The sequence below is a fragment of the Triturus cristatus genome, chromosome 6 (assembly GCF_964204655.1).
Source record: "Triturus cristatus chromosome 6, aTriCri1.1, whole genome shotgun sequence".
Classification (NCBI taxonomy): Eukaryota; Metazoa; Chordata; class Amphibia; order Caudata; family Salamandridae; genus Triturus; species Triturus cristatus.
Window position 1 is genome coordinate 1,076,687,149 of NC_140589.1, and position 14,243 is coordinate 1,076,701,391.

The window sequence follows — 14,243 nt, forward strand, 5'->3', positions numbered from 1 at the left end:
ATTGTATGGTTGACTGCCAGCTCTGCAGTAGTGCATGTCCTCATGTCCATTGCACTAGAAACAAATTAAAGGATCACAAATGTGTGCGATGCAAAGAACTACAACTACCATAATGCAATGTGAAACTAAGAGTCTCTAACAAGCAGAGCTATCTTAAACATGTTTTACCTCTGCTGAGTTTGCACTAGTCTGGTGAAATAATCAGATTATGGTTTATTTAGAAAGGGAGTTGTATTACCCCATCACTTGTGAATAGTGCTCCCTCTGGTATAAGGCAAGGCCTTTTTCTTAGAGTGCAAGACCCCTCTCTTCCGCTACTGCATGGGGACAGGTGAGGGTAACTAAGCCTTCTCAACCCAGGTCCCTGAGGTCGCAGAGACTGCAGGTTTTCAGTCAGTCGGATGTTTAGGGACAAGCATCTGATAGAAATCTGACAAAGAATGGGAAGCTTTAATGAGCAGTGAGCCGCCAGACTTAAGTGTCTGGAGGCTACAAGCCAGACTGGGGCATAAAGACGGGGAGGGGGCACATGCCAGACTGGAGCGTAAGGGGCCACAAACTAGACTGAGGCCCAAGGAGGTACAAGCAAACTGGGACTGAAAGGGGTGGTACGAGCAAGACTGGCGGGTGACTAAGCAGAAGCCAGACAGCTGTGCAAGGGGTTCGCAGGCCAAACAGAAGAGTAATAGAGGCAAATCTGGGGGAAATGTGTGGGAAGGGCCTAATTGCAGTGTGAGGTGGTCGTGGGGGCATAGGTCACACTGAGGGTACTGGCCAGGATTGGGCATGTGGGAGGGGGACACAGGAATCTTATGAAGTGAAACTAGTAGTCCCACATGGTAATGTGCTCTACCCTTGAAATCCTTGTACTGGCTAAAGGTAGCAGTGGCTAGTGCAACACAATAATGGGCCCAATTGGCCGCTATTCAGGACAGCTCACCTACCTAGCTGTACCGTATGCTACAAGATGGTAACATAATATTCAGTTTCTCCCCTTCATGAAGAGCTTGTATGGCCGTCAAAAATAAAATTAATTCTGCCTGTCACCTTCGCTATAATATCGTCTTTCAGGACAAAACATCACCCTTTGATGTCAGAAAAACATGCCCTGTTGCTGTCTGAGTTTCAGTGAAAATTGAAAACCTGGGATCACTGTCGGCGTCCCTACTTAGCCAATTTGTGTGATCCTAGGCTGATATTTTCTTTCATTGACTCCATTTTATTCATTGGTGTAAGCAAGGAGAAGGCTAAATCTGAGGACTTCTATCTCCCTGAGATAGTCTCGGATGTGTGTTCTATTCAGATCTCTTCACACCTCTCCCAGGCAAAAACGAAGTTGTGACATGATCTTACTGTTGCTTAGCTGCAACAGGTCCATCTAGAGAAGCAGATTACAGCTTTTGCTATCTCTTTTCTGCTTTATTTTAATAGTTTACATGAACAAGCAGAGAAAATATGTTGTTTTTTGCACCCCCTAGATAGAGAAACGCTAGAATCTCTTTCTGCATGTTTCCACTTTCTACACGTTCCACTATTCCAGCTTTTTTTAAAAACTGACATGTATTGAAGTGTTTCTAATATCTGTATGCAGCACACATCCAGCAGGTTTTTGGTGTGTTTAATTTTGCAGCACTAGAGATTTTATTTGTATTCTTCATGATTGCAAGTATTCTCACTTTGTAATATAAAAACGTTACGCACCAAGGTTTTAAGTGGTTTGTGCAAAAGGTGATGGTGTGACCATGTGTTATGTGGGATAATGACATACACCCTGGCGTACATGTTACACCTTGTTCCCTTTTCAATGCATTAATAACTTTAGCCAATCTATTCCAAAATTTTGTCCTTAAAAAGCACTTTTGATTTCATCTTTTAAAACTTTTCCTCAAGGGGCGGTGGGAACCTCCTACGAAAACCTTACTTGAGGAAACCTCCCTTGCTGAAATTCAGATCGGGTATTTCAAATGCCTTTCTGTGGTGCCAGTTGAGGATGTGGGTGGAGCCACTAGAGCAAGTGGGTGGAGCCAGTGCAGGAAGTGGGTGGAGTCGGGGAAGTGGGTGTGGCATCCTAAACAAAATTGAGCACCTGGACTTCATATTTTACAAATTAAGCACTGCTTCTTCCTGCATCTAAATTAAGCCAGACTGCTTTGTGCCAAGCTACCAGATGGTTAAGCATAGGTCAATTTGGGGTTTGATTGTGACTTCACCCTGACCGAAGTTTGGGTTGCTGCTTCAGTAAGTTCCACCCCCCTCAAATATCAACCCAAATCCCAACAATGATGCTACATTGTAATGTGCTTTCAATTGGAAATATGGGTACCATAAAATGTAGGAAAAAGAACCAGGATAATGACAAGCACGGAAATCTAGGGAAATATACCTGTGATTCACGGCTTGTTAAAATGCCAAGTAGCAATGTACAACACAATTGTATTCTCAGTAACAAAGCAGGCCACACAGAAAGCATGCAAACGTCTGTGACACAGCAGAGGCAGTGTTTATCCAATATATTGGGCTCCCCTGGGATAAATTGCAAAAGAATTCTTACACATGAAATAGCACCCATTTTAAATACTGACAAAACGGCTATTCATGATGTTGTGACACGTCACAGCCAAGGAAGCAAAATACTATTGCAAGTGGTGTTATGATCACCTCTTCACTAAAGCTTCTGCTAAAACCTTCTCTACTTGTTGCCGTGGCTGCTGAAGTCCAGGGTTCTGCTCCACCTCACTGGCCTTGTAAGGGCTGCATTGCAGCCTACAGTATTATCATGTTCTGCTCTACCTCACCCTGGTAGCTCATGTGACATACTTGCTACACCAATATAATTTATTTTTAATTCTTAGTGCCCAGGGGCTCCGCTGATGCACTTGGCTGACCACTCATTTTTTTATGTAGAGTACAATTACGGGGTCAATTCATAACCCTTTGGGATCCTGACAACGTAGAGCCTCACTACTCCCCCAGTACCATTATCAATGCGACCACCATTACCATCACTAACAGTGCGAGTCCAAACATGATCATCACTATTGCCACTACCATCACCAGCATTATCACCACAATTACCATCACTATGACAGCCACTACAACCATTACCAACTCAGCCTTAACACCTGCACCATTGCCACCACCTCACAACCACTACTACCCCCACAGCAACACACTTGTGTATTTCTTTATGTGAGATCGTTATGTGTTTGATAGAACTGTGTGTGTGGCTAATATGCTCACCACCTCGAGTGGTTCTCAGAACACCTGCAGCCAGGAAACACTTAAAGTGGAAACAAAGAGGTACAACACAACCCCACAGTACCAAGCTTTCTACATTTATGCACCCTGGATAAGGGGCTACATCACTGCATCAGTGAAGAATTAAGACAGTCCCAAACCAGATCAAATGTAGGAAAAAGATTATTTAAAGAACACTACATTATAACTAGGTAATGGTCCACCTTCATTTTCTCACTGACAGTATCTTTGCTTCTGACCCCGTACAACTCTCCCCTGCCCTTTGGCTATGTTCGGTCTATAAAAATATCACATATACACATAAAAGAGAAAGGGCATGTGTGTGCAAGACATTGTGTGTACTAGCAGTAATAAAACAAGCCTTGGCACAGCCAATAGACCTGGCTTGAATAGGTTGAACTCATGCAAACAGCATTTATGAATTCCAGTACTTGATTGTTAACAAACTGAAGCCACAACTACTGGCTTTGCCAATGTTTGTCTTTATTGTAAAAAAGAAGAGGAAGACGCATGCTTTTCAATCTCAACGGAAAAACAACTCAATAATCTACTTGACATACCTGATGATGCACTGGTGCTGTTTTCTCCACCTTCTGTTTGGCTAAGATTCAAAGAGCTATCAGACTCATCCTTTTTCTTTATAGCAAGGTCGGTATTTCGAAGTCCTGCTAATTAAGGGATATGTTTACAATTTAAATTGAATAAGAACACTTTTAAAAGCAACATCTCGTAGATGGGTTAGTAAACATTTTTCAAATTTAATTATACAGCGTTTGTGGGTCCATACATATTTCACACTGATTCTCTTATTTTAAGCTCTTCTCATATTTCTCAACATTATATTTAAAATTCTTTCCAGGTTAATCCATAGATTGCATTGAATGCTATATGTGCATTGTGTTGATAGGATACCTCAGTTGTTCAAACTTTGGACTCACCTGTTGTGACACTCTTATTTTTATCGTGGAAGGACCGTGCATTGGTGGCTGCAATTTCGGTTCAGAAAGCTTGTAAAATGCACTGCTAGATCGACTGTTTACACTGTAGAATAGCAATTAGTAGGTAAACTTTTTAGTCATTCTCTTTTATTTTATCTCACTAATACTTCCTGTCTCTGAGAACAGCTAACCATGAAGAGAAACTGAAGGAGGCACCATTTCTACAAAGCAATCTTCACATAAGTTGGATAATTAGATGCTGCAAGAGATGCCGTCCTTTTCCCTCCTGATGGCCACTTTGGATTTCGAATAACACTGAATCTCTCACTTCTCTGTATTCTCTATTTGCCGAGAGACTTAATGGCACTGACTCTGTTTCGCCTTACTTTTACATTTCTGTAATAAAACCCATCAACTATTCAACTGATCTACAACTCAGTTGTTGTGGGCCTTTTTGCTTAATAAACTGTCTTTTTTTGGTGTGTTAGGATGTACCTCACCTCAGAGACATTGCCTCATGAAATTGAGGTTTAATACTGTCCCCGATTTTGGGAATTGTGGGCATTCTGACTGAGGTCAATTTTTGGGACTAATGATTTTGGGATTCCCCGTGCCCACAACAAGACAGACCTGTATCTTAAAACAACTTTGTTGAATGTCTGGGAGGACACAGCCTCTGGAAGATACTCCATGTTGTTTTGTAAAACAGACTTAGTTACCAGACGGGAAAATGCCAGAAGTGTGGGAATGTTGATTACTGCAACATTTTAAGGCCTGATGCATTAATATAATCTGTTACATGCTAGTGAAACCGTGGTATATGCGAGTCAAGGGTCCCCACATAAAATGCTACAAGATCTGTGTAAAATTGAATCACTATTATGGTTTGGATTAACCTCATATGTGCTGGTCTGAACACCAGGAGCACGATGTGAGGTAAAATGAATGGATGTGCATGCCTACTTTGGGATTATTAGACCACCTTGTACAAATACATAATGGTTTGTTATTACTTTAATTGCATTGATGAAAGATGGCGTTTTCATATTACAACTTTATAATAATGACTAGCTATACGACAATTATCCAATCACTTGCAATTCTAGGTTTTCCTGGGGGAGAGGATGTAGCCTATCGGCTAGGGCGTCCGATCCCAAATCGAGGGAACCGGTAAGGGCTCGGAAGTCCGGTGTCAAATTTGGGGAACCGGGTTCGAGTCTCGGCAATGACACGCAACATCCTGTGATTCTGGGCAAATGACTTCATCTCCCCGTGCCTATCAAAAATGTAATGTGTCCTTGTGTAAACAACTGGTGCTCGTGTAAAGCGCTCTGATACCGCAGGGTCAAGTTTGCTCTATATAAAATTACGACCAAAAAAATATACTTTTAAAACAAAATGGTGGTGGTTTTCAGTTTTTCAAAGCCATTGTGTGCTTGGCCACTTAAGGAAAATCACTATTACATTTGCAGTCCTGCATACGCTATCACGCAGCCCAGCACAACATTACAGAGTGCTAAATTCATCCTCCACTCTGTTGGTGTATGCAGCATGCTATGCAACTAGACGCAGCCCAGCACAACTTTACAGAGTGCTAAATTCATCCTCCACTCTGTTGGTGTATGCAGCATGTTATGCAACTAGAAGGTGACCAAACTTTCTCTTTTTCTCATTGGACTCTTACACATTTAACACAGCAAAACAAAGGTAGGAATCATTGTATGTGTTATATAAACTGTTAAACATTAGGAGAAATATCAATTGGGATAGAACTGATGTGTCACTCTTCTTGTCTAGGTCCATCAATACATGCCTCTCCCTCTGCAGTTATTTTTTCAAACCCCACTATCCCCAACTGATCATATCAACTATCCTGAACAAACAGATCGTTGAAAACCCTATTCTTTACTTTACACTCCAAGTAAAGGCTCCCAAAGACATTGATCACTCCTACCTCATGCTATGATACAGAAATCTAAGAATCCAAACCAGCTCTCTAATCTATTGTGAAGAAAAAAAGAGGGGTTTATTAACCTGGGTATATGATCTCTAAGAAAGTCTTATAAAACACATGCAAATGCAAAAGTAGGCCGGAGAAGAAAAGAATTGGAAGCAACTGAATTCAACCATTACTTAGGGTCACAAAGCACTCTGGAATTTCAGGATACTTGGCTCATTTACATTACTTGCAGTCTTTAAATCCATATTCCCCTGATGATTTTCCGACCTTGACGCCTATAAGATAGAAGTGAATTTGTTTAAGTGAGTAGTACAAAGAATAGACTTCTGGTATTCATGCTGAATGAGGCACTGAAAACACTATTGGCCCAGGATAATGGGAAAGACCCATGTTTGATGGAGCATGGTTTGACCGTCATATGGTTATTAATACGGTGGCACAGTGAGTCTCTCCTACTTACACATGGGTTGCTGCTGAGATAGTCCTAGTCTAGCTACAGAGTTCATGTGATCTTATTACTCTTTTAGTTCATTTGACCACATCCAGAAAATGTGTGGAAAGGTTGTGCGAGATTTGAATGGACGGCAGATCTGGTATTATTTCACAGGTAAAAGAAAGGTAATGTGTTCCTTGCTTGGTTCTACGCCTAACAAAGTATTATTCTTGACAGGCTTCATATTTAGTACTTTTTTATACAAAATGTGCCTTTGAAAGCATACTGAGGGTAAAAATGTGTTTGGTGTTAGCTGAAATGGTTATCTAATATATGTAACTAATTTATCGAATCGCGCCATACAAATAATTATTCAAGAATCAGATAGGGCTCAAACAGTGAACTAACCAATGAAGTTCCCATCCCTCAAAAATTATTTCAATCTAATATTTTGTGTGCTTACACACTCAAAAAGGTACTCACATTTGACTATCCGGGGGTCCAAAGGAGCAAAGTCCTTAAAAGGCATATGCAAAATACCCAAAGTATGCCAGTTCTCACCCATGGGAGATATCTGGAGAAGTCTGACTGACGTGATATCTTTCCAACATTCAAAGTTTACCACCCCAAACCTAATGCCACAGAATATGTGGTGCAGAGTGTTTGAGGTCACACATGTTGCATCAAGATTTCAAAGTGAGAATTCTTTTTTACGTTTGCTTTTAAAATTTCCAGATAGTGTTCTCTAAATGATTTTTACACCTGACCTTGGCAATGATGAAATTATGGGAAATAGTAAGTGAAGACACATTTTAATTTGGTCTCGAGAATGGTCAGCCCCTGTGCTTGCACCACAAAGAAACAAGCTTGAGATGTTTTTGCTGAAATGAAGACATGCAATTTACCATGGTTTTGCCAAAGAAGCCACATGCAAATGAGGCGAGACATGAACCCCTGGAGGGATATTTTGAGCAGGAGGGTGCTGCGTGAGACATGCACTCCCCAGTGTCCACATGGAATGAGTATAACAAACAGTTTTGGGTGAGCTCACTCTCTGGATGAGTGCCACTTTGAAATGCGTATTCTACGTTATTCTCTTGCTTGTAATTACCAGTCCCACCGTTGTACAATTACACATTACAGTTTGAAAATGGAGTGCGTGGGAGCGCCACAGCAAAGGGGCAGCTGCTGGGGCCAGGGGGATTAAAAAACATGAATAACGGGGATCAGGAAGTGGAGGGGCAGAGAAGCCCCAGTTAGCAATTACCAGCAGGGAGAGCAGGGTGAATAACACAAGGAAGGAGGGAAGGAGTGACACAGAGGGAGGGCAGAGACGAATAGATAAGTAGAGTATTTTCACACATATATAAAGATATTATAGACAAGCCTTGCAGGCGGTTTTCCTCTGGGCACTTGTTGACCAAAAGAAGTAAAAAAGCACTATAGCAAGCATCACAGTGCTGTCTTCTTTGTTATTGCGGATGGTGGCTTGAAAACGAGGACTTTGACTGGATTTGTCGCACCACACCAGGCTTGAAAGTAGCATGCTGGGCTGGAGGAATGCTGCCGTTCTATCGCGAACACGGGGAGCGCATCTGTAACAACAACACACAGTGCTCTGCAGTCATTTACTGATGGGTCAGAAAATCCATGTGATACGAGTACAGATTTCAGTGAGAATGTCATTACATTTTTGTCTAGCGTCTTACGGTTTTGAACGCAGGGCGCGTTTATTTGACTGGATTTGTCGCACCACACCAGGCTTGAAAGTAGCATGCTCGGCTGGAGGAATGCCGCCGTTCTATCGCGAACATGGGCCGCGATGCGTACAAAACAAGTAAAATAGCCCCTAAATAGAAACATAAGAGCCCAGCAGCGGAACTACACTGCAGTTGGTCGGTGCTGCTTCCTGCAAAACAGAAGTGAGGTATCGGACAACCAAACAATCAATGAGTGAGATAAAAAGAGCAATGCCATATTTAACCAATGGCAAGCGACAAAAGAAATAGAAACGCAATAGGTGGAGTTTCACCACTAATACTGATTACTTGATGCCTCGGAGAGGCAGCGCATGCGCTGCCTATGCGAGACCTAAAACGGGGCAGTGGCTTGAGGCACGTAATCTTGAATCTTATGCATAGGGCTCGGATCATTCGCATTGATGACGACTGAGAGGCAGTAACACAAAACATTCCCAAGGTTCTGTGGTTCTTGATAGGAATTAAAGGGGAATTATGGGGACCGATCTCCCTTTTGTCTCTCACAAAGAATACTACAGTGTTCGCAATTGCTTTGACGTCTGTCTCCAAAATCTTTTTAAAAAAAATTGTTTCATTTATAACTTGTTGCCAGTGTACAAAGCCTCAACATGACATCAAAGTGTGACAATCAAATATTGCGATCAGATTTACATAGAAGGTATATGCGGTGCGGTCCAGTGCAATGGGCTAAGCCTATTACATTCTTGTAACATATGGAATGTACTGCAGGCTAATATGTTAGCAGTCCTGGCCTACGTCTCCATACACGTTAATATACAGAGTGCCTGTAGACCCGACATACATCTCTATTAGTTAAAGCATTAAACTCACAAAGCAGCGTGCTCAACTATAGAAGAGTTCCGCCCTGGTGGGGGAAGCCCTGTCTCGTCGCAAAAGGTAAGAGGTATAAGGCTCCCATATATCTCTAGGACGGGATCTCTGCTGCATAAGCTCCAATAACGCAGAAGTTGTTCATGACAGTGTGAAATGTCAGTGAGCCACGCTTCGATTGTTGGGGCCCTCGACCTGCCCCAGTGCAATGCAACTGTGCGTTTAGCTAGTAGGAGCATCATAGCTGCTAGTCTGCAAGAAGCATGTACCTCTTTCACATACCCAAGCAGCACAGTTACTGGAGATAAAGGGATGGGCGTATCAATGACTTCCCTCAGTGTGGAACACCTCGGTTAAAAAAATTACGACCTCGGGGCAGTTCCAAGCTAGATTTATTAAATCAGCATGGGGCGCGTGCTTCAGCGTCAGCAGCAAGATTCAGGGACAAGCCCCATCGACAGCAATTGTGAGTGTACGGTATAGCCAATGCAGTGATTTGAAATGTATGAGGCAGAGCCGATAGTTAGGGGATAACATTTCAAGTTGGCTGCAGCAGTAAGTCCACTGCGCATCAGTCAATGGAGTATCAAGATCAGAGGTCAAAGCCTCACGAGCCTTTGAGACAAGTGCCTGAGAGGACTGCTGCTTGTGGAGGTAGAGGCGTGTTTTTAGCTTATGCTGTGATGTGTTGGTATAGACATCTGCAGTGGCACAGGGAATTGTGAATCGTGCGACAGGTGGCTCGCAGCTGAAAATATACTAGAGTGTCTAACAGCGTGGGGGCAAATGAAGATGTGGCCGCAGGAGGAGGGAGGAAGTGGTTATCAGGGTAAAGATCTGCAAAGGTATAGATACCCAGTCTGTTTGCCCGACCTATCACCCCTTTGTCGTGTAGTGGTGGGGGTAAAGGGTGGTTGGCTACAGGGACAGCAGGAGCATGTAGCATTGGGTACAGGCACGCCTACAGAGCCCGTCCCACACCCAACGCAAGCACCGTGTGTTGTCAATCTCAGACCTAGGCGCCTTGTAGGGCAGGAATAAAGCTCTGGTGGGTGGCCAAGGGGAAGTACTGTCTAGTTCAAATGTCACATGTGGTTGAAATGGTGTGGGGTGAACCCAATAGTGTAAATATTAGGCCGATGTGCATAGGGCATAGAGGTGCATATCTGGGATGCTCGATGCCCCCCTGTGACTGCAGCGGAGTGAGTAGCTCATATGGGGCCCGGCGTGGTCATCGAGCCCATATCAATGTAATTAAGTTGGACCGTATTCGTTTGAAAAACTAGCTGTGAGGGGCATTGAAATGTTATGAATAGGTAAAGGAATTTGGGAAGAATGACCCTTTTGGCCATGGCGAGACGGCTGGCCATAGACAATGATATCCTGGACCATACTGGAACGGGGTCTTCTGACCAGTCTATCGCCCACCCCTAGTCAGCCTGCCCCAGTTCTTCAGGGACCCTGCTGATCTAGGTGCCCAAATATTTGATTGAGCCAGAGGCCCATTTCAACGGGTATTCTGTGGGAAAGGGCAGGGTCGTCTCTGTCAAAGGAAAGAGAACAGATTTGGCCACGTTCACTTGTATGCCGGAATAGCCTCCGAACTTCACCATCTCCCGTGTTAAGGGGGCCAAGTTGGTCTGCGGGTCCCGCACATAAAGAGTAATATCATCCGCATAGAGCTATTCAATCAGACCTTGGGATGTAAAGCCAATGCCTCTGTCTGCATGCTGTTGGCAGAGACGCGCGGTGAGGGTCTCCATGGCCAAAGCAAACAGTAAGGGAGAGTGTGGACAATCCAGCCCCATGCTGCCTGTGACCGGGAATGGTTCAGAGATGAGATTGTTGAGCCGAATGCGGGCCGCGTGAAAGGTGTATAGAAGTTGAATCTGTGCAATATATCAGGCACCAAGTCCCAGCCTCCGCAACAGTGGGAAGAGTACTGTCCACTCCAATGAGTCAAACGCTTTCTTAGCATCCAGTAGTGCGGCAGCAGTGGTGACCTGTGGGTGTAGGTGATGCATTACTGCAAAAAGGGTTTGAAGATTATGTGAGGTCGACCTCCCTGGAATGAAGCCAGATTACTCGCACCTCATAGTAATTTCGAGCTGCGCCGACATCGTGGGTTACGTCCCCCGCATCACGCCTAATCCACACCTGTGTTGTTTACATGCGGGCCGCGACATCCCGTATTCGGGATATGTTCGCACTTTACTAATTACGAGCTGCCCAGACTCTGTGGGTTTCCTTGCATCTACCGGTCATTACGCTTAGTCCAGGCCTTTAGTTTCCATTTGGATCGCATCCTCCCGCACTTGGGTTCGGAACCGCGATACCGCATGGTCACACTTATGAGCACTACCCCCTGTTTTACAACTCTGTAGTCATGGCAGCTTCCACCTTTTGTCGCGACTGCCACACCCTAGCGTTCAGCTTTCAGGTGTTTCCCGGGCACATCAACACACGGCGCTCGTCAACACCTCAAACAGGCACAATACGCTTCCCGTAGTCTCTACCACCTGGCGTACACAACCTCCGCTCATCTTGCGAGGTTGTTCTTTACTGAATTCCCAGGCACTCAGACCTCTCAGCCGCACCTCCTGTCTCTCAATAACGTCTACCCATTGGACTGAACTACGGCTTATCCTTGACGCCGCATCTTATTTGCAACCGCAGTGCACGTTACAATCTGGTGCCCTTGAGGTACGACAACCCAACACCCCCCCCCAGCACCTATGAATATCTATGGACTTGCTTGGTTGTCACCAGGGACTGGATAGTTGTGCTTATGTTTATGCATTTTTCCTCGACCTATTTTTATATTTAGTGGGTCCATTCCAGTGGTCGGGCCGCTTTCCCTTCATATATGTAGTTTCACTCTCCACTCAACTGAGGTAAGACTTGGCTATGATATCCCTCCCGTCTCATCCATTCCCTTGTGGCGGGTTAGGGATTATACTGTTGGTCCCTAGCGGACCTTTTTCACTCCCTGCGTTTGTAAATTTTTAACCTGTATTTGCCAACTGTCTCCTAATAATTGTTGACTCCCTAGGAAAGGGTCATGGTTTCCCTCCTAGTTCAGTGACATGCCCTCTAAGACGAATGCCTGGATTTACATTTGGCTGTCCTCTTCCAGCTGTTGACGTCACACTCTTGTTTGTCCTCCCCACTTTTTGTCTCCCTCTGTCTAGGGGGAGACCTCCCACAAGTTCCAGAACTTGGAGCTTGTTTACATATGTTGTAGATCCCCCTATTTACGGAGATCAGACACTGGTCCACCACGTTTGGGGACCCTACAGATCTATCCTTGGTCCTGAAGAAGTGTCTCTTAATCTTGGAGCACTCACGACACTAAACATGTTGACCATATTCAACTAATGGCTACCTAGATACCTTGAATCGTTGCAGTAGCCCCACTGTTTTTACTTAGTCCCAGCCCCAACACCCGAATTAAAATATTCATAGGGCCGGAGCCTATTTTAATCACTTTTTTGACTCAGAACACACATTAAGATTCACTCAATCTTCACTCACACATCCTTCACATACGGCGATCTCAGATCAAAAGAACTCCGCTAAAGATGCCACCAGGCCCGTTGGACATTGCAGCGCCGGTCTGACGAGGAGCGCCCTATGATGAAGCATGACACCCTAACAGGTGTGTGAGGGCATTACGATCTGAAATTCAGATCCCCCTGTGACCACTAACAGCAGGCAGACAGTGATCTTTAGCACCTCTGCCTCAAGAGAGGAACTGTTTCCTTCTGATGAATCAGATGCATACACATAGGAGCATAGGAACAGGACCTCTTTAAATAATTAACTCTTTTGACCCCTTGTTGATTACCCACCAGATTGGTCAGGTCAAACCATCACAGGAAGCAGCAACAACAGCCAGTTTGCCAAAACCTTGGCAAAAATGTTATTGTCGGTATTGATGAGGGACAGGGGCCGATAGGAGTAGCACTGGTCTGACGGTTTGTCCGATTTGAGTACTGTGACTATGACAGCTTCTCTCAAAGAGGGAGCAAAGGACCCTGCTTCTATGGCATCCCAATACATATTGAGAAGCCTGGGGGTAGGATCTGGGAATATTCTTTGTAAAAGGCTGTGGTGAGTCCGTCGAGGCCAGGAGCCTTATCCGTGGGAAAGCCTGCAATCACCTGGGTTATTTCCTCCACGGTAATAGGGGGGGCTCAGGAATTCCCGTTGGGCATTAGATAGTAAGACCAGCTGTATGGCGTCCAAATATACTTGAAGGTCCGCGGGGCTTGCCAAGGGAGTGGCAGAATATAGGCAGGTGTAAAAGGTGGCCATGATGTGCAGAAGTTCAGATGGAGAAGAGCAGAGCTGGCCCTCCGGATCAAGGAGCTCCGGTACATAAGCGGAAGCATGTGGCTTCCGGAGCAATCCAGCCAGAGTTCTGCCGAGGTGGTCCCCGTCTCCATAGCGTCGGGCCAGAGTTTCTTTGCCAAGATAATGTGTTTTGCGTGTCGCTTCCATTTGGTATTCGGTCATTTTGCCGCAAATGTCAGCCATAGTGGCAGGATTGTTAGAGTGAAAAAAGGTTTGATTCTAGGGGCACCCTGAGAATTCCATTCTGCTTAGCAATGCATACACCTATTATGACCACTTTGAAGGCCTCCCATAGGACAGAGGGAGAGTCGACAGAGCCAGTGTTTTGTTAAAAATATTCCATGACGGCCACCCGGATTTCTTCTTTAAAGGCCTCGTCCCATAGTGCAGCAGGTGGGAGACACCAAGTGAATGCGGAGGAGAGTATAGGGTATTTGTTCATCAAGCAACAAAGGGGCATGTTTGAAGAGAGTATGTGGCAGATGAGTGATTGATTTTGTCCATTGCTGCACATCCTTAGAGTTCAACCAGAAGTCAATTCTAGACCAAACATGGTGGTATGTGGAGAAGCAGGTACCCTCGTGTGCATCTTGATGTACATTGTGCCAGATATCTATTTTTTTTTTTTTTTTCAAAAACCTTTATTGGTCACTAACAAACAGTACACAGCTTTTCACCTACATCCTGAGTGAACAGGCCGGCAGCGA

General features: G+C 44.5%; 1 protein-coding gene across 2 annotated transcripts in view; it reads right to left on the reverse strand.

Moving 5' to 3' along the window:
- Window positions 1-14,243, reverse strand: part of LOC146821011 (uncharacterized) — a 640,227-nt gene that overhangs the window by 89,947 nt on the left and 536,037 nt on the right. Inside the window, exon 5 of one of the 2 annotated variants that reach the window (XM_085611945.1) lies at window positions 3,819-3,923. In XM_085611945.1, the coding sequence (XP_085468071.1) occupies window positions 3,819-3,923 (105 nt within the window). Of the gene's footprint in view, window positions 1-3,818; window positions 3,927-14,243 lie in introns of both variants that reach the window. The other variant, XM_085611944.1, reaches the window with a different exon arrangement.